At 39.0% G+C, this 25,944-nt stretch overlaps 2 protein-coding genes across 6 annotated transcripts in view; one reads left to right on the forward strand and one right to left on the reverse strand.

Moving 5' to 3' along the window:
• The window catches only part of LOC111346825 (uncharacterized), a 551,029-nt gene that overhangs the window by 332,643 nt on the left and 192,442 nt on the right, over positions 1 to 25,944 (reverse strand).
• Positions 218 to 24,964, forward strand: LOC111342148 (oxidation resistance protein 1B). 5 transcript variants are annotated; one of them, XM_088748994.1, is made up of 17 exons: positions 218 to 516; positions 900 to 1,135; positions 1,914 to 1,972; positions 2,713 to 2,820; positions 6,289 to 6,387; positions 7,057 to 7,188; positions 8,622 to 8,812; positions 9,839 to 10,509; positions 12,401 to 12,611; positions 14,435 to 14,552; positions 15,119 to 15,178; positions 15,670 to 15,767; positions 16,468 to 16,558; positions 16,855 to 17,007; positions 18,312 to 18,410; positions 18,881 to 18,954; positions 24,827 to 24,964. In XM_088748994.1, exons 1-17 carry the CDS (start codon positions 470 to 472, stop codon positions 24,828 to 24,830), a joined length of 2,451 nt encoding a protein of 816 aa, XP_088605120.1. In that variant the 5' UTR covers positions 218 to 469; the 3' UTR covers positions 24,831 to 24,964. The 5 variants fall into 5 exon arrangements, with proteins under 5 accessions (XP_088605120.1, XP_088605118.1, XP_088605119.1 ...); XM_088748992.1 differs by lacking the exon at positions 24,827 to 24,964 and adding an exon at positions 19,523 to 21,295 and having other exon boundaries at positions 224 to 516; XM_088748993.1 differs by lacking the exons at positions 218 to 516; positions 24,827 to 24,964 and adding exons at positions 612 to 749; positions 19,523 to 21,295.

The raw sequence follows: 25,944 nt of genomic DNA on the forward strand, positions 1-25,944 counted from the left end.
TAAGAATAATTTCGATTGGATAGGAATACTGTGAATTTCAATAAGTACTTACTTTCTTTCTCTGTATTTCATTATGATTTTCGACTGTTTAAACATATCAGATGTTGTCCAATCATAAAGCATTCGTTTCTGTCACTTTCGAGTTGTGAAAGAGCAATGGGCTATCGTTCCTGCTTCGGGTGAAACAGTTCCTGTTTGTGTATTGTGCAGCTCTGGCAACAAGACAATGCTGCTGATAAATGGCGCTTTATCGAATTCTGAGAAAACAACTTTCAAGAGCTTAATTTTCAAATCAGATTGGTACAGGAAATCTTAAATCGGACCCACAAGAAACGAAACGTAAAATGTCATTCGAGTCAGGAAAATTCGTCGGCACCGTTCCCGGCAGGAATCAATTGACGGAATGAATGCATCACCCGCTTGAAGTCTTGAAGGCGAAGTCAGCGATTTACTAGAGCCAAACCTCAAAATGTTGAAAGCGAGAGGAATGTTTTCACGCTTAATTTCCTCCGATAGGTAAGCATGATCGTGGCGAATTACGAGTTTTTCCGAAGAAAAATCGATTTGAACACAGCGTGACGTCAAGTTCGTGTTTACAACGCCTCCGGAGCCCGGAACCTAATGCACTAGCTGCGAGCATAAAATGCATGGTGAATGAAGTGAAGATTTTTCTGGCCCATGTGCCTACATTTTGCCTAAGGTTAATGAAAGTGTATTATGTACAGCCTTGTAAAAGGCTATTTATCGAGGTGAGATTTATTTTTGATAGCCTTCTTTGCCTTACTGTCCGTTTCTGTGCGACTTCTTTTGATCGTGCTAGGGTTGTGGCTGAAATTGATTAGCTAATCTGTTAGACTGTTAACTCCATTCATTGATTTGAATTTCAATTTCCTCTACAGTTCGAACGTAGAAGAGGAAGAACACGACTCAGCTTTTACTGAAGAAGCTGTGCAATCCCGCGAGCTCAAAGAAAAACGAACTGCTTTTCGTTCGTCCAGAAGCAAATCGGAAAGCAGTGCTGTGTCTGGCGATTCCGCTGCAAGATATATTTCGTGGGAGAATGTGTCATTCTTAGGACACGAGTTGAGGAAAACGGTTCGGAAAGGGTTTCACTGGTTGGCATACACTTCGCCAGGTAAGAATCATAAGAAGGTGTTGAATCCTCTATGCTGCAACTTGTTTCGCGAAGGTCGTCAGTTGGAGGACCCGCAATTTTTGATGAAATTTGCGATTAGACAAACATTCATCGAGGTAACCGTTCGCCAAAGAACAAATTTATCTGTGCTCGATTTTTTCCGCATTTGCAGTCTTCCTCTTGTAAAGGTGTATTTTGTAGCATGTTTCGAGAACACTCGTGATTTCAGAATCGTGTTTGACTGAGCTTTGTTTTACGCGAATGAATCATGATATTGCAACGACTTCGCAAACTATTCTCTGTGACAACGCGAAACATCGTTGAAAAATTTGTGACCATCGTTGCCGTGAGATTTTTGTGTTAAATTATGATTATTGTTGGTAGAAGTGACATGGATTAATAATTTACAAAGACAAGATTTGTTTTCATTCCCCCTCGTGCAAGAGCAGCGAGCTTCGCGGTCTAAATGGCTTCGCTTTTGTTATAAGATGTAGTCGTTATTAGGCCAACAAAACCCTGGTATTGTTCCGAATCGTTTGAAACAACTTTCAGCCCCGTAACATGATGACAGATCTTTAATTTCGTGGCAGTCGGATTTACAGCTTTATGGCGAGTGACAGTTTAATTTTAATCAATGAGATGGAATCGTAAAACGTAGCGTACCTTTTCGACTTGGATCACTTTAACTCTAACCTGCACCGCTCTGGAGGCTGTTTCTATTTTATTTGAAAATCTCCGATTTTTTGCCTTTGTTTTAAATTTGTTCTTGCCCTCATAGATAGCGAAATGTCGTCAAAAGTTAAAAGACAAGCCCCTCAAGGGACCAAGGAGTATCTGGTTAGTAGACAAGTTTGTTGTAGCAATTGTTTTAAATTTTTCATTTATAGTGTATACTTAGAATGGTTAAATTTAGAATTACATCCTTAGTTGTTTGGGTTTTAATGCACCATAGAAATGAACAGAAACAATTACTTTATTTTATTTGAGCAATGCATTATGGATTGTCTGATATGACTGACTACAATATTTTGTTGTTGCAATATTTGATTCCCTCTGGACAAATAATTACCGAGACATTCCTCATTTCTTTTATCAAGATCTCTTTGATTGTTTTTAATCTTAAACAATCTGCAGATAATTTTAGTAACATGTAATATGTATGCTTTCAGGTATTATTCAATCCTCGTTTAATTTTTTTTTCAATGAAAAACTTGCTTGTCCAATATTTGAATTATTATTATTATTATTATTATTATTATTATTATTATTATTATTATTATTAAGCCTTTCATACCATGACTATTCATGATAAAATGGATGTGTTTTTTCAAGTTCCATGCAGCATTTTGATGACTCTTGATAGAGGATATATAATACCTCATCTCTTAATAGCAATAGAAGGAAAATTGAAAGCATCAAGCCTTGCCTTTTTCCCCTCCCTATTGCTGCTTTATACAATCTTGAAGAAATAAAATTCATATCAATACTAGATATGTACATTTCTTCATTACATGTAGTTTGAATTAATTTTTGAATCATTGTGGTATAGCAAGCTCCTCTAACCCTTTTGTTTTCAGGTTGATACCAATGATACGCTGGCAAAGATTGCACTGTCATTCGACACCACTCCTTCTGAGCTGACTCGTATCAACAAACTTTCCTCTCATATGCTTTTCCCAGGCCAGGTAAGCAAATGATAGTTACAGGGATTTGACATCACAGTGCAAATGGACCTTTTTTGGAGAATTCTTACTTGTTTTAATTTTTAGAGGCCAGGTTTTTTTAAATCTCCAGTACCGGAAATTTTACCGTTACTCTTTAACTTTCAATGTACTGAGCACACAAACAGCAATTGCTTGACCTACTCAGTGTGTCACACAGGCCATGAAGGCGTTAAACCCCTTAAAATCTGATTGGCTAATTGTGCCCTCATAACTGGTCCAGATATTTATAATATGGACCACAGTTAGGAGTTTTTTCCCCATATGGAACTCCTGCACAGTAAATAACATACAGTCAGGGATTTCATTAATTCTGTAGGTGTAGTTGTATACTAGAACACGAGTAGGTACTAATGATGGCAGATTTGTTATCAGTCTTTCTCTTCTGTCCATTCAACATGGTGCGCTGTGAACTGATCTTATTATTGATCGAATTGTTAGAACTTGTTACAAAAATCACCCAACAACCAAAAAGGAGACCAAATTTCACAAAAAAAAACATCTTTATTGATGACCACCTTTAGAATAATTTATATTGAATGTTTTCCATAAAACACGTATAAACCGGGAGGGGGAATGCCCAAAGTAGCCTGGTCCGTTGTGGAGAGTAGCTGCTGGAATTCGCTGGTTGCCGGCTTCTAATGAAATCCCTGTATAGTTAAATATGTGGACCTCACATACTTTTAAACTTTTGGTCAATGGGAGGGTTGTCGTTAAGCGCTGGCAAAATGTTGCAAATGACTGGACACAGCTGGCTGAATGGCTGCCTCAATCAGCAGGCCATTTTCTTAGCTATAACACTGCATTGTGATTATGACGATAGTTAATATACACAACAGTTTTCGAGGGTTCATGCAATAATTTATTGAGGTGCTCTGTATTAAAGCTACATGTACATGCTAGACAACAGAATACTGCAAAATTCCAGTGTTAATCCCAAGATTATAATTATGTTTATGCAACATTTTGAGACATTTTGAGTGAATCTTTAATTATCCAAAGCTTAGCAATCTGTAAGGGACAATGTAAGTCTGAAGTGTACAGAGCACACAAATGGTAACCACTGTGCATTTAAATTAAATTTTAACATGTGATCATGAAGTGTAAGCATGACATACAGCCCTGTAGTCAAATCTTTTAAGTGTAACTAGAGCTGTTAACAAAAGAATAATTATACAGTGTCCAGAAAGTTTGCAGTTCCAATTCTACTCTACAAGGCTGTCAACACTCCACAGTGGGAGTTTCAATAATTTTTTTCATAGGCAGCTGTAAACAGTTAAATGCATGTAAACAGCTGTGCTCAGAAAAGGAGCTGTTAGGCAAAAACCAAACAGGAGAGAGAGCCTTCTTGCATGCTAAAGAGAAGACAAAAAGAGTCACCTTAAGGGCAGCAGTTTACTGCAGGCAATCAGCTTTTTGAAAAAATCCTGTATTGTATCCAAGGCTTAGAAAAATATTGGTGAATTTTTTTTTTTTTTTTTCTATGAATGTTTCAAGTTATGATCATTTTTAACTTAAACAAAAGGCAACAAAACAGAAAAGGAAGGGAAGGCTTATGGCAGAGGGGATCTCATAAGTGTCTTTTCTGTAAAACAGTGGTTGAGTGTCGGGTAAATGATGCTTTGAAAAAAAGCTCTTAGTGTTTTCCTATAGACTGCAAGAGTTCCAAGCTGTCCTATATTCGATTGTGAAACACAGGCCGACATTGATGATGCATTTAATTATTTTGTTCCAAACATCCCCTTATATCATGTTACATTTTGCAGTATTAGCATCTCTTTGCTAGCAGAAATTTCCTAATTTTGAATTGTCATATCCATATTTTAGTTAAAAGCAAGCATGCAGCCATAACACTCGTGTACGAAGCTAAGATTAGTTTTTTTCCCAGTGTTTTACTTCTGTGTGAGTTATTTGCTAGCTTCTTTCTGGTGATACAGGGTGGCAAGGTTAATAATTAACAAGAGTAGGTACTTGTAGTTGAATTATGGGATATTCATTGAGAAAAACAATGTGCAAATTAATCTGATCACATGTGTTGTGGACTTCTCAACATAAAATATGATTGTAGAATGCATATGGCCAAAGATTTACCTGAAAGCCTGTTTAAGGGTAGGGTTTCCTATGGGATAAGCCCAGGGAATTGGTTTAACTTGTTTTGTATTGTTTTCAGCGTGTGTTATAGTTTTAAGTCTTTTGAAAGTACATGTAGGTAGCTTAGATTAATACAACATGGGTTTACAAGCGTGGTGTAGTTCTTACCAATCCTTGGTTGTAGAGAGCCCTTTAAAAGTTGACCCAAAGAAGTAATCTATCTTTTTACTGCAAAATAGAATCATGCACTGTGTAGTTTATTGTAAGGACTTATCTTACATGATCATCTTGCAATTGTATTTCAGTAGTTTGTATGTTGATCATCAAGAACCATTTGCCAGTTTAATGTAAATTATACCAGGTTGTTATGAACATTACACCATTTTAGACAAAGAAAAACTGCCCCATTTTATAATAATTAAAATTATGGAAGCTACATGACTTGTATCTAGATGTAGTTCTATTGATGTTCCAAGGCATCTATTTGCCCCAGAATAGGGTCAAAAATTAGATGAAACAGGCATCAGAGAGCTCTGGGGCCTGTTTTTGCAAAAGTTTGGGTTACATTAGTGGCCCAAATTGTAAGGAATAATAGTGTGGGTCTTTACTAAATAACAAGAGCACTCTGTTTGGTTTCATGATATCTAATTGTTTGAATTTCAAAGTTGTCACTACCCTGATCGTGGAAGAAATCAGCTTTTTGGCCCATAAAGTTACCCTCACACCGTCTTTTAAGAAATGAAGTCTTGGATCTAATTTCACTGGCAAGAGGGAAGCAAATTAGCTGGCTTAGTACAGATATTGAGGCTTTATAGATGGGTGGGGCCTTATTGACTGATGAACCTACATATATAAATGCAACAGAAATACATCTTGCAGTGTACCTGTATGGAAAAATTAATGCATATTACTTCTCCTGAAGATATTCTACAGCCTGAGATACATGTAGTTAACTCCCAGACGTGACTCATAACAGTTTTGTTTCACTCTCCAGCAGGAAGGTGATAAAAAAACTGAAATTGTTAAGACTTCCAGAGCTTGATAAATAAATAAATAAATAAATAAATAAATAATTTAGCAGTGAACATCCACTGGGTGGCTCTTATTGTCCACTGTTAACTTCTCAACTCACCAGCCAAGTGGCTAGTGACATCTTACATGTTACATACAACAATTCATTTTTCAGTTTGTTTACCAGCCAAACTGGCCAGTGGAAATCAAAAACCACTAGCCAAAACTGAATTTATACTAGTCTGTGGTTAGTTGGCTGTCATAAGTGTTAAGCCCTGACTTCTCTGTGTTCCTTTAGTACTGAGTGTAGAAATTTTGTATCCTCTCTAGACATTATTTGTGCCTGATAAAAGACTGGAGAAAGGTTCAGATGCAGATGAGCCAACTTCTGCTCCCATCACCAAACCCCCACAGCCACTTGTCATCAAGGTATTGAATAAGAGTTGTTTGATCTTTATCACGTACAGCCTGTATAGAGAGTGTTCACTAGGTTGCATCTCAGATCAGAGAATCATCTCGTTAAATTTCAGTGGCTGAAGCTATGTTTTTCAGACATGGAGATGTTCACTCATTACTTTTATACTATTATTCTTCAATCTGCATTTGTGAATGGAAACCCTAAATACAGTGTATGTCGTGTATTGTTGCTCAAGTTACGCTCAGTATGGTAGACTGAATGTAAAAACATGTACATGTTTGACAGGGTACTCTGTTAGCCCCAGTTGAGTTGCACATAAAAACGGTTTTGTTCTGAGGGCATAGCTCTTAGCAGTTATGCATCAATTACAGGTATGTTCACACCTGTACATCTATTTCACAATTCCTACAAGTTTTTTTTGCTCCTGGATGCCATCAGAAGAAAGCAAACTCTTCCACAGTAGAGATGGGTTTTTTTTTTTGTTTCCCTATTTGCCTCTAAGGAGAAAACGGTGGATCCATGCGATTTAATGAGATGAAGGAAAGTAGTTTGGTATCGCAGAGGATGCTCAAGTTTGTTCTGAGGAATGATGCACATTGAGTAATAAGGAGGCTAAACAAACTCTTTTAGCAAACATGCCCAATTAAATTTTTCAATTATTTTTGTGTTGTTGCTGTCAGGAGAATGGTTCATCTTACAGTGGAGAGCATGAGACCGTCAAACTCACTAAAGACGTGTCCTGGGAAGAAGAAGAAGAAGAAGTCACAGAGCATTATCTGAAGATTTATGCAAAATACATCACCGATGGCCAGGTATGGGTGTTCTCTGACACCAGGTTTTGTATGTTGTCGTGTGTTTTGTTTAGTTCACCCTTTGACATCCAGACATCCAGACATCCAGTGATGTTTAACAGTTACATATGCTGTAACTTCTCCTCAGGGTTCAGGCTACTCCTTAAACTCCTTGAAAACTACTTGAATATATTTTGCAAATTTAAGGGTGCTTGAAAACTCCTTAAAAATAAGAAATTTTAAAAAAATCCTTAAAAACTCCTTGAATTTTTACTTAAATATCCATTGAATTTGAAAAAATATATTGGGAACAATAAAAGAGAAAAAAATATTAAGTTATCTGGTTCAAGAGCGCCTTGGGAAAAAAATGTGCTGCCATTATTGCAAACACTTTTTTCATAGCAAAAATGACTCCTTGAAAGTTAAATTTAAGTCCTTAAAATACTCCTTAAAAAGTCCTTAAATTTAGCGCTGAAATTCCTGCACGAGTCCTGTCTCCTGAACAAATTATTACATTATCTAACAAAAAGGCGAGCTATACCGTACCTACAATACATCTCATATTGTACTACAGTCGTTCAATAGTTTACATGCAAAGTGTGTCTTCTTTTTCCTTTTTGGTTATTTTTTTGGTGGGGGGGGGGGGAGTGGAGGGGGAGTTAGGTAAACAGAAAATGTGTTTACAAGCTCTTTAAACCAATGGAACCACACCACTAGGTCATTAGAAAACACTTCTTTATTGAATCTTGTTTCCCTGCATATTAAGGGGGCACCATGCTATACCGAGAAACTTTAAACAGCTTCAAGACATTTGTGAATTTCATGTATGCTATAGCAATGTTACTCTATGAATACAGTGACCAAGACAGAATTTCTCCTTACCATAATTATCAATACAACATCATGCAGACCAGTGATGAGATAAAGAAAATAAAGAAAAATATCAACCAAGAGATTATTAGTTGATCCCATACCAAATTCTCCAAACTAACATCATAAGAACTGTGTAACAGACTAGTAAAGAGAATTATTAATGTCATCTAAGGAGTGAAAGGGTCATGAATGCTTGTTCTGTCAAAACTCCTCTACAGTGGGGAGTAGGGTTGGCGTAGTGGTGAGAGCGCTCGCCTTCCACTAATGTGTCCTGGGTTCGATTCCCGGACCCGGCATCATAAGTGGATTGAGTTTGTTGGTTCTCTACTCTGCTCTGAGAGGTTTTTCTCTGAGTACTCCGTTTTTCCCCTTTCCTGAAAAACCATCATCATTTGAATTTATTTAATTTAGAGTTTATTTGCATTTACACACTACCCCACAAGGTGTTCAGCTTTAAACATTATCATGTCTAAATAAAGGTGTTATTATTATTATTATTATTATTATCATTATTATTATTATTATTATTATTATTACTATTATTATTATTATTATTATTATTATTATTATTATTATTACAGGGTATCACAAATGGAGTTCTTCTCATAACACCTCACTCTGTCATGTTCAAGCCGAATGTGTCTGACCCACTTGTAATGGACAGAGGACTGGATACATATTGTGTAGACACACTCATGACATCTGTCACCAGTGCTGCCATGTACACAGACATTGCTGCCATGGCAATTCATGACCCCCTTAAACCTGGAAAGTAAGTGTATGTACTTTCTTAAAGTAACAGAATTAAAGTTAGTTTCAGTCTCAGAAGTGATGGCATTGTTAGGTTTGTGTTGATCTTTGGCCCTTCACACCCTGATATCAGTATCTGTATTCTCTATACACTTTCCTATACATTTCCTTTGGTACTGACTTTGAGAATTTGTACATCATTAAAGCTTCTCAGGTTGGCACTTTTCCTTTATACTTTTGATCTCAATGAATGATTTGGCAGTATTACTGTCATGAAGAAAGGATTACAGTGCTTTATGTTTTACCTACATGTACCTCTGAGCTGCAAGATTGTAGAAAAATACTTCAATATTTTTTTCTTTTTTTTTTTCATTTTAACCTACATGTATTTGTGTGATTTCAAGTTCTTTTTGACACTGAATTATATTTCTGTTACATGTACCTGACCCCTTGTGTTCCATTTCAGAAGTAAATCCCTAATAAAAGTATAGAATCAAGATTTCCGAAAACTTCAAAGTTAAGTCTCTCAACACTCAATCCCTGGTTTTCTTAAAATTTAAGAATCAAGTGCCAACTGATAGAGCAAAATTTTCAATTCAGTATCAAAAATAGTCTGAGACTGCATTGGTTGTGCTTTACTTCGCTCTGTGACTGGTCCAGAAAACTCGTGGCCACTCCTTCCTCCAATCAGGTGTAAAATTCAAACCATGAACAACTTGGTTGCCCACGCTTTCCCGCGCTTTTAGACAGTTTGGTTGTTTTTGGTTGCCCGCGTTTTCCCGCGCTTTTAAGCAGTTTGGTTGTTTTTGGTTGCCCACGTTTTCCCGCGCTTTTTGACACTTCGGTTGTTTTTGGTTGCCAGCGTTTTCCCGCACTTTTAAGCAGTTTTGTTACTTAAGGTTTTATTTTATGACACTCAATCGCAAAGCGCTCTTTAATGCTTATGTTTCCTAAACTGCTGTTGGTAAAAATAATTAATGGTTGGAAATGCAATACACAACTGTTTTTATGGAGAACTCATGTGGATATTCCTTTTCTATTTTGTCAGGTTCTACTTAGATGCTGGCACAGCTGAATCACTTAGTCGTCAAAATAGTATTGACATAGACACCGCGCCTCCTACAATATGTAAAAGTTGCGGTAAAGTTTGTACAAATCTGGAAGAGGACACGGACCCATTGTCACAAGTTGACTTGTCACACTGTTGTGTGTGCAATATTTCAAACTTTTTCCCCGTATCAACGGATGAGGATGTGAAAATTGTTGTTCGGCAAATTCTCGAAAGTATTGTTACTCAAGTAGATGATTTGGGAAATAGTCACGTGCCAGAAAAGACAGGAAAATCGGTGGGAACTCCATTGGTTCTTCAAGGAAGTCTTACAGGAGGAGATATGCACTCGGTGTCACCTGCATCGGAGGATTCTGGGATAGGATGTTCTTTGGGTCATGTGGATGAATCCAAGGCAGAAGAACCAGAATTGGCAGATCACACAGCTCACCAAGGACCACGTGACCAGTTGAAAGATTCTGGTGCTGCACAGAGTTCAGTCAGCAGCAACGGGGCTGGACCTGATGAAAATAAACCAGACGAGGAACATTTGAGAAATTCTGCAGCAAGTGTTGATGGGGAACTTGAACATTCACACTCCTCGTCGTTGTTCGCTGCTTTTAGCAGTAATGTAAGGTACTGGCTTGGACAAGAAAATCACAGAACAAACGGTAAGTTTATACTTTGTGCAGTTAGCAGGGGATTTCGCCCCATTACAATCTTACCACCTTGTTTGCCCCTCTCATGACAAGTTAGTTAACTCCGTCGAATAATTATAATGTTTTTGCCGCCCTCACCAGTCTGCTCTAGAAAAGGATCTGTACAACAGAGTCGAAGATTTAGGAACAAACTGGTAAAGGTGTGGGTAAACTTGTTGTATTTGATGAGACTTACTCATCCTTATGCAGGCAAACTGGGAGGAGGCAACCTTTTATGGGCGCAAAACAACCGTACTCTGTACACACTCTGTATATGCAAGTCTCACGCAGAATGAGCCGAAATTTACTTCCCTCTTTGCTTCATTTAACCGAAACCAACCCACTGTTGGACTTGATCTAGCACACTATCAAGACCTTGGTTTTTTACAGAGACAATCAAAAAATATTTGAGTACATGTAGAAGAAATTGTTGGTGGCGTTTCGTTGGCACCACTGTTATATTGAAATATCTTGCCCAATAACATAACAAAATGTTCTGACTAGGGGTCAAACCCAGAGCTCTCATCTCAGAGTTCAGCGCGCAGTAAAAATGGCCAGGTCGCCTGCGAGTCAACTCGCCCGAAGTCATGTCGCTTATAACCCTAGTCATATCGCCCCAAATTTTAGTCATGCTGCCCGAAAAAAAAAAAAAGTCAAGTCGCCCTGGCGACAGGACTTTGGGCGAGGTGACTCCCGGACGACTTCACCGTAAACCCAGTGCGTTGACTGTTATGGTAATGCGGGTCTCGTATGGACGGTCGTCTTATCACTTCATGATAGACTCGACAAAATTTTAGCCGGCTGTTTGGCGGTGAGCAGCTCAATTCGTCCCAAACAGTACAGAAAGTTGATTCTAATTGATCATATCTATTAAATCAAAATCTTCTTATTGTCTTCGATCTAATGACGGTCTTTACTTAGAGCCCCCTAAGGGTAAGATGCTGAAGACATTTGGTGATCGATCTTTTCAGGCAGCAGCACCATACTTATGGAACAGACTTCCTCATGAAATTAAAATGATTAAGTGTTTGGATAAATTTAAAAAAGCTATTAAAACATTTCTGTTTAATGAAGCTTTTTGTAATCATTAACTTAGATATATTAAATTAAAATAATTTATTCTTATGTATTTTTAGCTACCATTACTATTGTAAATTTTTATTTAGATATATAAGGTTTTTAATTTTTATTCAGTGTAAAGCACTATTGATCTGTACATGTAAATAGGGCTATACAACTAATTAAAATTTATTTATTATTTATTTATTTATTATTTATCAGTTGTACTTTATACACCTCTATTATTAACAAGTAAATGTTATCAATTGATTTCTCATGAAATTTAATTTATTAAACAATGTGAATTATTCAAAGACTGCGACTTGACTTGGGCTCATTTATCGTAAGTTGTACTCGAGTTGAAGATATTTAATTATTTAATACAAATTTTCTGTCCCCTGTCAGTTACACATTGTTATGAATCTTGGAACTATACTCTTTGTAAGTATTGTTCGCCTCATCTGTAAACAAAAGTTTCTTTATTCGGAGCAATTTTCAATTAAGTGTTCGAGGTAATCCGGCATAGCGTCAGTTTTGCTTCACTACGGTCTGTGAGCACTCAAAAGAACTCCATGGCCTCGCGACTATTAAGGACGAATTGGTTACTCGCTCTGTCCTGCGCTGTTGGCAGAATGCCTTTTTCTACTTTTAATTCTCACCGGTTCCTTGTTATTTTTCTCCTTTCCGGTGGGTCGTTTTTATTACTTTATATTATTATATTATATTATTATATTATATTATTATATTATATTATTATATTATTATATTATATTATATTATATTATTATATTACTATATTTCTCAGAGAGGCAAGGTAGCGAGAGCGATGAAGATGTCATTGTGCCTAAACCTGCCGCCACTTCCAACCATCAACCTCTCTATCTGTGTTTGAGGATCAGTAAGAAGCATTGGTGTCGGCAACAGAGCATGTTCGGTTCGTTTCCTCGACAAGGAGAACAGCTTCAAGACAGAGACAAGAAACGAAGGGAATACTGGTTCGCCATTCCACCATCAAGGTATTCAACTTACTTAGTAAATCCCAACAATTCATGTTCTGTTTTCGCTCATTTGTTTATTTTTTCGAGGATTAACAGTTGGTACGTAGGTGTCAAAATCCTCGATCAAAATAAACGGTGTGTAGGTTTGTTCATACGGGTCGATCTTATCACCCGTATAAGTTTTGTAGCTGTTGATTAGTTAAGGTGGCTGAACACAGTTTTTGATACCTTTGTTTCTTTCACCATTTTCTCTTAAACCCCCTTAATCTCTCAGTCGCCAAAACGGGCAACAAGCAAGTTAACAACACAAATTTTTTTTTTTTTTTTTTTTTTTTTTTAATTTTTTTTTTTTTATAGTTAAGCTGACGTATGTGTCGTTGCCATAGCAACATGAATAGATATAAATAGGCTATTAAAATCTGTTTTACGTCTTTGTAGAAAAGCTAGTCGTTAGATTTTCTCTATAATTTGCATAAAACAAGCTTGTAACGATGCTCACAAGTTAACACCATTTTGCTAACAATTTAACAGAGAGATCTTTAATTATCCCTTGTTGAAGGTTCACTCGATTTTCGAGAATTTCCTTTGTTTAAAATCGATTTTTTTTTTCAATACTCCAGTTACTTGTTTCCTTAAGTATTTTCGTGCCAAATTTCTTGAAATTCTAATGAGTGGCTCTCAAGAAAAGGCATATTTTCGAGAAAGCAATTTTCAATTCAATCGCAATTTTTTTTACTTACTACGCATGCGCTGCATTTAACTGGGTTCTTTCGGTAACGACGAAAAAGCTGAGAATTGCTGGGTTCTTTGCACCGTTAACTTTTCTAACATATCTTTGTAATAAAATATTAAAGCCCTCAATACGCTGTGCCAACTATAGAGAAAAATAGCACAGATGGTGTAGGTACGGGTTGAGTAAATAAAATGACCGTTCTATTGACGGGATATTTGTTTTTTGCAATCCTTGTGCGCGCGCTGAATTGCATCAGCAAAAGCGCGCGCGAAAACTGTGTTCATCCACCTTAAGTAGTGGTTATCTTGATTCAACACCAAATTCTCATAACTGATTTACAAGGAATTGTATTGAAGCTAGAGACCAGAATTAACAATCAAAGGCAGTTAAAGGCAGATGCACTCACTCGTTAAGTGATTAAAGTGATAGGTCTGGTCATTTCTTAGTTTCGCCGTTGTTTAGCAAAACCACATTCGAAAGAAACCTTTATTTAGCTGAACCTTCTTTCTGATCGTTTGTTTTTGTGAACAGTGTGAAAAGGGCCGAAAGCTAATTTAAACGAGGTCTAACCCAAACCGCGTTTTTTTACGCAAGAAATGCGCCTCAGGTATTCTCTATAAGAGGGTTGATTTTATTAAATAAATGTCCTTCCACCGTCAGCTTTCGGCCCTCTCGACGTTGTTCACAATAATAAATGTTCAAATGAAAGGTTTGGCTGAATTGAAAATAGTTAGAACGCGCTTTTGTCAAACAATGGCTAAACTCTGTTTAAATAGGCGGCCCATAGCCTTTATGTTTGTGGTTATTAATATGTTTTGGACCCGACACATGGTCATTTTAGCCAAAGTCTTAGGCGAGGGGTAAAAGGAGCTCAGAGAAGGGCCCAGAGCATATTTACGCCCACAAACTGTGACTATCATTATCATTTTGGAGAGAATTGAGGAATTAAACTAAAAAAAAAAAGAAATTAAAAAAAAACACACAAAACATTCTAAACAATCACGCGGGCACGCGGGTATTTTATCTCGGTTATATCTCCATTTTAAACTGTGCAAACTGATGATAATCATAATTCTCTCCTCTTTTGTCTGGTTCTTTTCAACTACAGGACAGAGCAAGTGTACAGGTTCTTTCAACAGTGGTGCCCTAACATCCATAATGCAACAGACGAAGAAAGCGAAGATGACGAAACAACTTCGCCAACGTGCATCGCAACGGAGGAAGAGGTATTTTAATATTGTGTATTCGATGTTGCGTTTCTGTTCAGTGCGTTTTTACTACAGCTCTGAAAGTGCGTAGAAAGTGATAGTGCCATGGAATAGCTAGAGTTGAAAGTCAATACATCGATCAGAAGACCATAAAAGCTTTGGTGCAAGCTCGTCTTTGAAGAGAAATAACTAAACCAATTTGTCTAGCGCAAAAGCTTCAGCACCCAAGCGGTAAATCTGAGAGCGAATGATGAGGTTGACTAAAGTAAACCGACCCAGAATTTTCTCTCGACGCCCTGGTCACTGTGGTTTGTGTCTTGTCTTCAAAACTCGGGTCACCCTCTCAAAACGAGTAGATACAAAACTGAAGAACATTAGCTGTTGATTACAGGCAGTCTGCTTTTCTTTTTCTGTTTTACTGCGAGTTCTCATTGGCTCCCAGAATCTTTTTCTTTTTTCTGTACTCTATTTCTCTGTTTTAACCAACCCTAACTGTCTAGGAATTCATGTTAAGCTACTAGCTGAACTCCTGGTACAGCACGGGGTAGGAAGGTTGCTCATTTGTGAATGATTCTATTTTGCAGGGATTAAATTTAGTGGAATCATTTTATTCTAACAGTCCGCCGTCTCATTCGCGTGCCAAAGTAAGTGAGGCGTGGTACTTTCTCTCCTTTGTCCGTTAATCCGTTCGCTCGTTCATACCTTCTGTATTCAGTTTGTTTGCTCTGTCCCTCGTTCCTTCGTTCTATTGTTTCATCGTTCCTTCGTCTCCTCGTCTTTTCGTCTCTTCATTTCTTCGTCTCTGTGTTCGTTCGTTTCTTCGTTCATTCCTACGTGTGTTCGGTCGTTCGTGTGCTCGCTCGTTTGTTCTACGTCCGTTTGTTCGCTCGTTTCTTCGTTCGTTCGTTCGTTCTCTGATCGTATGCCCGTTTGTTTATTCGTTCCTTCTCTCGTCGTTTTGTTGCTTCGCTTGCGTAATTGTTAGGTCGGTCGTTCATTCGTCCGATGGATCTTTCTTGTCGCCGCAACAAGAATTAGTGCTAATGTTCATGTTTTTTTTGTTTTTCTGTTTTTGTTTTTCTGTTTTTGTTTTTGTTTGTTTGTTTGTTTGTTTGTTTTTTTTTTTTGTCAACAGTTGTCAAGAGCACTCAGCGACAGCGAGGTTCCCAAAGTCAAGAAAGGTTTTCGAAGATTTGTATCCAAACCTGGCAAAGCTGCCAAAGTGATGTCAAGGTAGGGTTGGTTGTTCTTCACTCTCAGTCTTGACTGTTTAATTCTGACCTCCAGCCTTAGTCATGGGTCCACTGTCACTGACCCTCGGCTCGAAGTTAATGCAGTAACACAGCGGTGAAACGTAGAGCATGCGCAAGGGGATCAATATGACCAGCCGCGCGCCAATTTCCCCCGCAAAATTTCAAAGGAAAACTTTAGAAACGACCGCCGAATCTCGTTTTTTTGTACCTAAAGCTGATTTAATAACGGGTTCCCTACTGATTTCCCATTCTGTTTTGAGATTTAACAATAAATTTATACGGTTGTCAAACACCGCTACCAACCCGCTTGGGTGGCTGTTTATAAGACAAATGAAAAAAATGGATAGGTTTCAAAAGAAACTGTGGTGCTGCGTCGGTGGGGGTAACAAGGTGATTTGGTTTTATCAACCGAGTTGATAATGTACATTGGCCACCGTAAAGGGTTTAAGAGCTGACAAAAGACTCAGACGAAGGGCTAACGCTCGAAACGTCAGCTTTGAAACTCTTTACGGGTGGCCAATTTACATTATCAACCCAGGTGATAAAATCAAATTACCTTGTTTATGAGACAACTTGGTTTTGACCCCTTGCAGGGTCTAGAGCAGATTACCTGTATTTCTTTAGATTCATTCATTTCAGACCAAACTACTTTCATTCATAGTGGTTTCACTCTTCTTTAGTCCCAAATCACCAACTTCTCTCCTTATTGAGGACGTTTTACCGGATATGGACTGCAAATCAGAAATGCTCAACGAAGAGCATTTGAGGAAAGTAAGATTTTTGGTCCGTTTGTCTGTTTTTGTCAGTTCGTTATACCAGGGTTTTTTCTTCTGTCTTTATGTTATGTGTATTATACTTTCGTGGGGCAACTCTGTAGTAATGTCGCCCGGGATACTAAGAAAGCTTTGTAAAGACATGGGTCCCAAACACTTATTTCTTCAAGTGCAGTTTCAAAAACCAATCACGCGAGAGCGAAGATATTTGGTGGTTTTATATTTTCAAAACTCAAACATCTAGAAGATGCAGCGTTCTGTTCGGATAATTCAGCGTATTTTGATATTGCCCAGTTGAACAGCACGCTCCCCTCAAGGACCATTGGGCATTGCTGGGCGTTGGTGTACAGTACGTTTGAACATGGCTTCTCCCTCAAGACACTGTACCGTAAGATGGAGTGTTACGACACACCAGTGCTACTCGTGGTTATGGATGATGCACAGCATGTAAGTGGCTCGCTTCTTGTTAGCTTTGGGGCTAGTAGAACAGTCACCTTAAAGACGAAGGCGCGCTATATAAGGAAGTCTTCCCTGGGAAGACCTAGGCTCATTTGTCACTCACCGTTTACGTGTGCGGGTCAAATTGAAATGCTGGTAGACGAACAAAAGGAGCTAAAGAGTTATCTATCGTTTACTTCCACCAGCATGGTGGCATGAGGTAACGTGCGAACCACCTACTTCGATCTCAAATTTACCGCCGCAAATAAAGACAGTTTCCATCGGAGAAAGGAAATACAAATCTCAAAAATTCTTGTATTGTGGTGGAGACATAAAACAAATTTGAGGAGTGCGCCCGCTGTTCACTGCTTTGGAGTAGCTGTAGCTCAAGCTGACTTGACTCTAAGAGTTCTACATCACACGACGGTTGATTGACAAATGGTCCAGTGGGACCTAAGGCTCCTTTTATAGCTAGCCTTCTTGTTGAAGTAGGAGGGACCTAGGTTCAACACTTGTCGAGTCGGCTGGGTTCCACGTTAGATTTCTTTCAAAATGACCATTTGGCCACGCAAAGTCATATTAGCTCTTGGGTCATCAGAAACGAAATGGCCCAGTGGGACCTAAGGCTCCTTTTATAGCTAGCCTTCTTGTTGAAGTAGGAGGGACCTAGGTTCAACACTTGTCGAGTCGACAAGTGTTGAACTCTTAGAGTCAAGTCAGCTTGAGCTACAGCTATACTCCAAAGCAGTGAACAGCGGGCGCACTCCTCAAATTTGTTTTATGTCTTCAAAATGACTATTTGGCCACGCAAAGTCATATTGGCTCTTGGGTCATCAGAAACGAAATTTAGTCGCTAGAGGAAGTCTTAAAAATGAGATTTTGTGTAACATTACTTGACGTTTTAAGCTAATGGTTATTTTGCTTTAACTTTATGCCAAAAACACAAACTGTTTAACGCCCAAGAGTGATCAGCATATAAATTCTCGTACCAATATCACCGCTGAAACACACAGTGAGGTCACGAGAATGAAAGAAATGATCAGCAACTGAAGAAGCTCTGGATTGTTACACAAATTCTCCTTGCCACAACCCTAGGAAATATGTAGAGAACAGTATGGAGAAAATGCAAACTGATGTCAGGGTGTTTGGGATTAAAGCTTGCTCATATTCTTTTTTCGGTTTGTTCTTTGTTCGTGACAAAACCAACTTCATCTGTCTTTGTTCTATCACAGGCCGTACCTAAAAAAAAAAAAAAAAAAATTACTAACGCTCTTATTCTTGTCATTAACTGACATCATTTTTATTTCTTGTAGATTTTTGGTTCGCTTTGCTCTTGTCCTCTGAAAGTTAGTGAAGGATTTTATGGTACAGGGGAGTCTTTCCTGTACAAGTTTGAAAAGAATTCACTGAAGGTTAGTTTTTCACTCGTGTCCACTGTTCAGTTGGTAATATTTTTATTGAAACCAGACGAACTATTTCTCGAATTCGTAGAGTGGTCTAAGGTGCTACTTCCGTATGTCTCCGAAGTCCGTCTAAAGTCGCCTGGAACAGGCAACTTTAGAAGCGAAACAAAGTACTCCTTACGTATGACCCCGAAGTAACGAGGCACCCCATCTAAATGACCTCGAAGTTCCAGGCTACTTAAGGAGCGAAACAAAGTACTCGTTCCGTGTGACCCCGAAGTAACAACTACTCTTTCCGTATGATCCCGAAGTAACGAAGTACTCCCTCCGTGTGACCCTGAAGTAATAAAGCACTCCTTCCATATGACCCCGAAGTAACGAAGTACTCTTTCTGTATGACTCCGAAGTCCGAAACGAAGCGCGCTAATAAACAGTGTTATAGTCGCGGACATTCACGCTTCACTTCTCTTATATTTCAGGTATTTGGTTGGACCGGGGAAAACAATTTCTTCATCAAAGGGTCAAAGGACAGTCTGGCTATTGGCAGTGGAGGGTAAGAACATAACGACGCAAATTATCATCTTGACAGTGACTAGCTCTTTACTATAGACCACTTTCACAAATGGCTGCCGGATTAATATTCTTTTCTTTAAATTTAAATTAGCCCTTCTGGCCTCGCTTGAGATAATGTATTGTTTTGAATTTTGTACTGGAGAACGAGGCCAGAAGGGCCAATTTAAATTTAAACAAAAGAATATTGATCCGGCCGCCATTTATGAAAGTCGTCTATATCACCCCAGAATCACACATTGCACATTAAGGTCATGAGAGTAAAAGAAATGATCATCTACTGAATAAACTCTTCATTGTTAAACTTATCCTCCATGTTAGAAACTCAAAAAATGTATAGAGAACAGCATGGGCAATATGTATACTGATTTCAGGCTGTAAAGGGTTCATTTGCAAGGCACATTAAATTGGTCATTTCCATTGTCACTTTTGAAGTAGCTTTCATGCTGGAGTCTTCGAGAAGCAATTTCTTTAAGAAGTCTTGGAATCTCTGACGAGTTGCTCTAATGAAGCCAATTGCGTTAATCTGATTTGCCATCTGTTTGCTGCAGTGGAAACTTTGGTCTGTGGTTAGATGAAGACCTCTATCACGGTCGCAGTCACCCCTGCACGACGTACAACAACACACAGCTTTCCTGGAAAGAAGACTTTCTCTGTAGTGGACTGGAAGCCTGGACGTTCGTGTGATTTCTCGCCTGTTTTCCTTCATACAGCACCAATCTACTATGGTCTTTCCTTGCCTTTGTGGAGTTGTGGGAATCAGTGATAAGGCCTTTCAAACCCTTACCCGTAACCTTTATTAACGCTTTAACTCTCATGAGTGACCAAGACAGAATTTCTCCTTACAATATCAATCAGATTTCTTGTCTGATTTCAAACAGACAAGTGATGAGAATAAAGAAAAATATCAGGAAGGGGACTACATGGATAAGTTGATCTAATACCAGGTTCTCCAAACTGACATCATAAGAATCGTAGGGAGAATTTCAAATGAATTCTTGGGAATGAAAGTGTTAACGCAGATTTAAGATCTGCGGGTCTGAAAGCGAAACATCATAAATGCACTGAAGGAGTTTATTGGTTGTCAAAGTGAAGGTCTGTGATATTTGGAGATGAGTTTAACTGATAAATTTTGCCGAGGATGTTATTCATTTGCAGCAAACCTTTGAAAGGTTGGGCCTCGCACCAAGTTTTCTGGGACAGACTTGTTGAGGACAATACAGCGGTCACACGTCTGCGCGTTCGCAATTATTGTAGTGGCTAGGTAGCGTGCTTTCTTGTAGCCTCACAGGACTTGGAAAAAAAAAAAAAAAGAAAAAAAAAAAAAACCTTTACAAGCCAGAACGTAACGGTGTCGTATACGGGTGTATTGTTTTTGATAAAGCTCAAAACAAAACGATGAATTGACAGTAACTCGTCACTGAACTAGCTTTGTATGCGAGAGGTCTTAAGTTTTCCTCACCCTAACCTTATTTTGCCCTTTTCTAATCTCTTTGAAAATTAAATTTTTTTTTTTCGCAAAGCTACGTCGGATTTCTTCTTAACTTGTCCTTTTAGATTTGCGCGGGAAAATGGCGCGGGGCTGGCAAAAATTGATCCGTTCGCACATGCCCAACGCTTGACCGCTGTATTGTTGTTGACGGATCTACGACAGTTCGAGAGAAGCTTATTTAGTTATCAACTTTTTACACGTTTCGGGTTACGGACTTGTTACTTCCTCGTTCGAGCTTGCGAGTGAGTTCTAAGAACCTCATTGGCATAAACGTAAGGTACGTAGGTGTCTTTTTTTGTTCCGAAATCGTTGGGGATTTGTTTTTACACCGCGGGTTAGTCGTATACTTCTTGCTCGACGATCAAACATCAATTCAGCTACGTTATTGTTGTAGCATCGTTAGAAAAAAACAGTTATACTAACCCTTTGTAATCCTTTTCTTGGTTTGTTATTAAGTCATTCCTGTTTCTTTATCGTGACGATGTGATATTTTCTATTTTCCTTAAAATTGAGGTAGTGCTACATTTACCAATGGGAAAAGGCCAGGAATTGTCCACAGTCAACGAATTGAGCGACGGACAAATAAACTCGCCAGGCTTGTGTCACTCATGTTGCGAGCCTTGCCGGGCATGTCTTGATCACGTGCTAGCGTAACCTCTTCGTTTCTGAAGTAGATTCCTTTTAATGCTTGTAAATACACAGAAAAAAAAAGCAGATGGTGTTTACCGATAGCGTTTCCTTTAAACTTTAAGACGAAGTGTTAACTTATTAAAAGAGAATATGAAGCGAAAAAGATGTAATTTTAGAATTAAAATAAACAAACATTGTTATTGATCGCCTGGAACGATAACGGCGTCTTTGAAGTCTGAGTCCCTTCGGCAAAAGTCCTGAGAAGGAGAGCATAGCCATTTAAAGGGGCACTGTCACGGGTTGACATGCGCAGTAGCATACACACTCTCCGAGACTTGTCACGCTCGACGGCCATTATGGAAATATCAGTGAGTTGAAGAATTCTGCATATATTGGGTTTGTTGGAGCTTAAACCTCGTAGGGGACCCATGTCCTATTGTTTCTGCTCCAATACTTGGTACAAATCATTAAATAGATAAATAATAAGTAAATTATAATGTATAGTAGAATAAAGATCTGCCTCGCAAATGCTACAAATGTCTGTGATATCTGGCATTACTATTTTATTTTCCTATCGGTAAAATCGCTGTCGCTGAATGACTCATAACCTGCATCAAATTTTTCCTGCAGCCACAACTAAAATGTCTTTTCTTCCACATAAATACGCTAGCGCTTATGGTTCCTCAGCCACGCTTTCTTGTATTCCCCTTTGTCTTCAACCTTTCGTTTCCGCCCTGAGTTAATGCCTTACTGCCATGTCCGGATCCTCCGCTAGACGCCATTTTGAATTTGTGAATGCACTTGAAAAAGTCAGGATGACTTTTTCAAGTTTCGATCGGCGACACGAGCATGCGCAGACCGTGACCGTGTCCCTTTAAGGTACAAATCAGTTTCTACGAACCAAGGCTATAAAATGCAAGTAGTCTTGGGGGTGAAACAACCCTAGTCTTTGAAGTCTACCTGCGGTCAGATTCCTCAGTGGTGACTTTGCGATATCGATCTGAAATAAAATCTCGGTTTACGGGCCTCACTAAATGTCTTTGCCTCCTTCGCCTTGGGACTTCTTTACTTTCGGTGGCTGGAATAACTCAAGCAGCGATTACATTCAACCTCTGAGTTTGTCTGTTATAGTTTCATATTTTCGTCACCATTGAGTTGAGGTCCTGCACTCACTTAGTATCCCCAGCAATGACTTCCTCAGCTTCTCAAGATCAGCGAAAAATTATTAATTTGCGATAGCGTCAGATGTTGTGTGAGCCTGGACGTGACCTTACCGATGACGCTTTGTAAGATCACGCGAAGAACTTCAAGAATTTAATAAGTGGCTGAAGAGCGAGTTACACGCGAGAGACACGCGAGAGGAACATCATTTTCGAGTTTCTTCCTTTTGTTCGCACGCCTCGTCCTTTCTCGTATGTCGCTCCTCGCGTTCTCCACCCTCTTCCATCTGCTCCCCTTAAAAGCGCAAACCATGATGCCTCCATTGGAGCCTATGCACAACATTTTTACAGTTTAAAGAAGAATGACTGGTAGAAAGTTTCTCGAGACGTCACTTAAGAACGGCTGTGGTCTAAGTCAACCCCATATTTCTCATAACGTATATCAGTGTCACGAGATCATCTTTCCGCTTTTGGTGAGCAGGCTCTTATTAGCGTTGAGACACGAGGAAGTAAACTCTGTGAGACTCGAGCCAGCTAGCGAAGCGAGCGTGCAAGAGATCTTTAAGGGATGTACTCAAGATGCCAGAACCCTCGTGGACCTCTCGCTCGCTTGTTCGAACCCCGAATAAGAGCCTGGCACGGCAGTCACGGGCTAACTTCCGCGATTGAGACCAGGCCTGTCCCGACTGTGCTCGGTAACTTTTGAGAAACTTGTGCAGTTTTAGCAACCTTGGGTAACATTTGCCTTCTAAACAATTTTTGAGAAAAAATATAGGTTTAAAGCACCAATCAGTTACGAAAGTCAATGATTTCACAAAAAAACTTAAATTTATGCGAGTTTCTTGAATGGTTATCGCTCTTCTAAGCACAAATGAATCATGTTCCGTTAGAATTGAGGATATCCTTAAGTTTCGCTCCTTTTTGCGAGCAAGTTTTTCTAGCATTTTAAGAGCACAACATTAATCGGGACATGCCTCATTGTGACACCCAAGTGATCTTTTCGTATGATTTCGTCATTCATCGTGATGCACGCGCCATGCCAAGTTAGCATTGACCAATCCTCTGCAGGCATTCGAACGTGATCTTCAAGTGTTGTTGGAGGAAAGATCGTTACCTGACAAGCGGAAATCTGCTCTGATCTTCGTCGGTGACTACTGCAGATATGGCAAAGATAGTGATGTTTATTTCTCTCATCATAATTCTTCTATTGACGTCGCTGTTCGCGCAGGTTAGACCTAAATGTTTTCGCAAAGTATTTCGTAGCTATCAGTTGTAGTCAGGGTACAAGGATTAACTCGGAAATGAGCTCTGTTTGTCTTGAATACATGGCGTGAGGAGTGCGTGCTGGATAGTTTTTAAGCAGATCGACTTCTCTCGCTATTGTCTGCAACTAGGAGCCCATTCATGGCTAAAACCCAGATGGACTGAATTTTCATGGCTTGCTTAAGCAGACGTGTATTCCGTTTTCTTAACACAGCGTACCAGATCGAGTAACATTTCTCGAGTTCCTGTCAGGAATTTCTCGCATCTAATTAGGGTTAGATTGTTTAGTTGACTGTCATAATCCTTTGCACAAAAACAGTACACAGGTAGCCGGCAAGGCAAGGCATTCAACTTCATGTATAACATGCTCTCTGTCTGAAATCCTCGATAGCGATTTCAAAAGCGTCCTAACAGCGACATAAATTCGGTTTGTACGTGCTTAAAACTTTTTGGGCAGAATCATTTACAGTCCGCTGTATTTTATCTTCTTCGTTTTCTCTTAGCTTCTGTTCTACGATTCTCAGTCATTCAGGGCTGACGTTGTGTAAGTTTGACTAAAAATGTAGTTTTATAAAGTATTTAAACATGAATTAAACAATGACGTCAATGAGCCCTCATCTCCAAGTCGGTCACTGATCGAGTTGAGAGAAGTGAAACCGAATGGGATGTCAACACGTTTATAGGAAACTGAAAGTTCATCATGCTGTGATCAGCAGATATTTCAGAGCAATCTTATCAGCGAAAGAGAGCTAGAATATTTCATTTTTAGCTTGTTTAGTACACGGATATATCAAAATTCATATACGAATGTCTAATGGATTAACCAAAGAAAAAGTCGTGCTATCTGGCTTGCCTGTCATTGGCCATTTTCCCCCTTTGGTTGCGATCACTAAAAGGGACAAATCCCATTGCATTGGGAACATGACAATCACTGTCGCTTATGGGGTCCTCATAGGTAAACCGCTATTTCGAAATCTCTCGCAAAGAATCTAACTCTTTAAAACTGTGAATGGCAGTGAGTGAAGAACACATTACAGTCTAGAAGGAACTTTAGTTTCTTCCTCGATTCGATTCCTGTTTAAGGACTACCTCACGCTTTTTCTGTCGTACCAAAGTTTCCCTACAAGGTTCAGATTTCTTACCTGAAATTCGAGTTAATCTACGTTAACCTTTTATCTCATTTAACCCTAAACCTCGAAGCCTTTCAGAGTGACTACAAATTACGTGATTTGTAACGCCAGAGACAAAGGTTATGATTGCTTGGTTTCATATTTAGTTCAGGTCAACTGACTCCTATTGGTTTCTTTCAGGTAAATGGTGACATAGTTAAGAATCACACCAAGGGCTACTGTGTATGGTACGATCAATGTACAACTGGAGCCAAGGCGAAGAACTGTCTTTACAATGGACCCGCCAAGAATTTAACCAACCCCGAAGGTGTGCAGATATTGAACAGTTTATGCCCAGAATTGAAGGGTCAGCCTACTTGTTGTTCAACTAAACAACTGCAAGCGTTGGATAAGAGTTTGCAAACAATGATCCAACTTACAAGCCGATGTCCCGCCTGCTGGAACAACATGAGAAGGCTATACTGTCAGCTGACCTGCAGTCAGGATCAATCGCTTTTTATGGATCCAACTCTGGTGTTCCCATTCACACCATCACCTTCTATGAAACAATATGTCTTAGCAGTTGATTATTTTGTTTCACCTCAATTCAAACAAGGCCTGTTTGACTCCTGCAAAGACGTCACTTTTCCCGGCAACAATGAGAAGGTTTTGAGTCTTATGTGTGGCACTACCGCAGAGCGGTGCACTCCAGATAAACTTCTCGCATACATAGGAAACACAGGGAATGGATTTGCACCATTCACCATCGATTTTCCTGACACACTGATTCCAAATCTTTCATGGATGAACCAAACTGTTTTTAAGTGTAACAAGCCATTTATAGATCCTCAAACAAACAAGACAGCACCCATTTGCAGTTGCCAGGACTGTTGTGCATGTTGTCCAGTACAAAAAATACGACTGAGTATCCAATCCACTCATCCTTCACCTGCTGGGTACCATCGATACCCAGATGAAAAGTGGATTCCGTTTGGACCAATCTTCCACTTGGAGCTGCTCAATCAGGTAAGGATTACTAATTTGACTGAAACGGAGGTCTTGATATCTTCAGTCTTACCAGGAAAACTCAATTCAAAATGTCAATGACATTGACCTCCATTGACACTTGGGATTGGATAGTGACGCTGGGGTGACAATAATAATCAATCTAATAACAATCAATATTTATTCCTCTGAAGATAAAAAGACGTATCTCAATTTACACCAGCATTAGTAGTCTAAAATTATACATGACACACTGTATACAAATATTAGGAAGATAAAAATACATAAGACATACTCTATACGAATAATAGTAA

Source organism: Stylophora pistillata, chromosome 2 (genome assembly GCF_964205215.1).
Source record: "Stylophora pistillata chromosome 2, jaStyPist1.2, whole genome shotgun sequence".
Taxonomy (NCBI): domain Eukaryota; kingdom Metazoa; phylum Cnidaria; class Anthozoa; order Scleractinia; family Pocilloporidae; genus Stylophora; species Stylophora pistillata.

What these genes read in the sequence shown, in the direction of transcription:
- LOC111342148 (XM_088748992.1), top strand. Translation starts at nt 470, where the DNA reads ATGTTGAAAGCGAGAGGAATGTTTTCACGCTTAATTTCCTCCGATAG. An exon ending in GACCCCCTTAAACCTGGAAA is followed by an intron (nt 8,813 to 9,838) that starts GTAAGTGTATGT and finishes CTATTTTGTCAG; the next exon opens with GTTCTACTTAGATGCTGGCA. An exon ending in GCTGCCAAAGTGATGTCAAG is followed by an intron (nt 15,768 to 16,467) that starts GTAGGGTTGGTT and finishes ACTCTTCTTTAG; the next exon opens with TCCCAAATCACCAACTTCTC.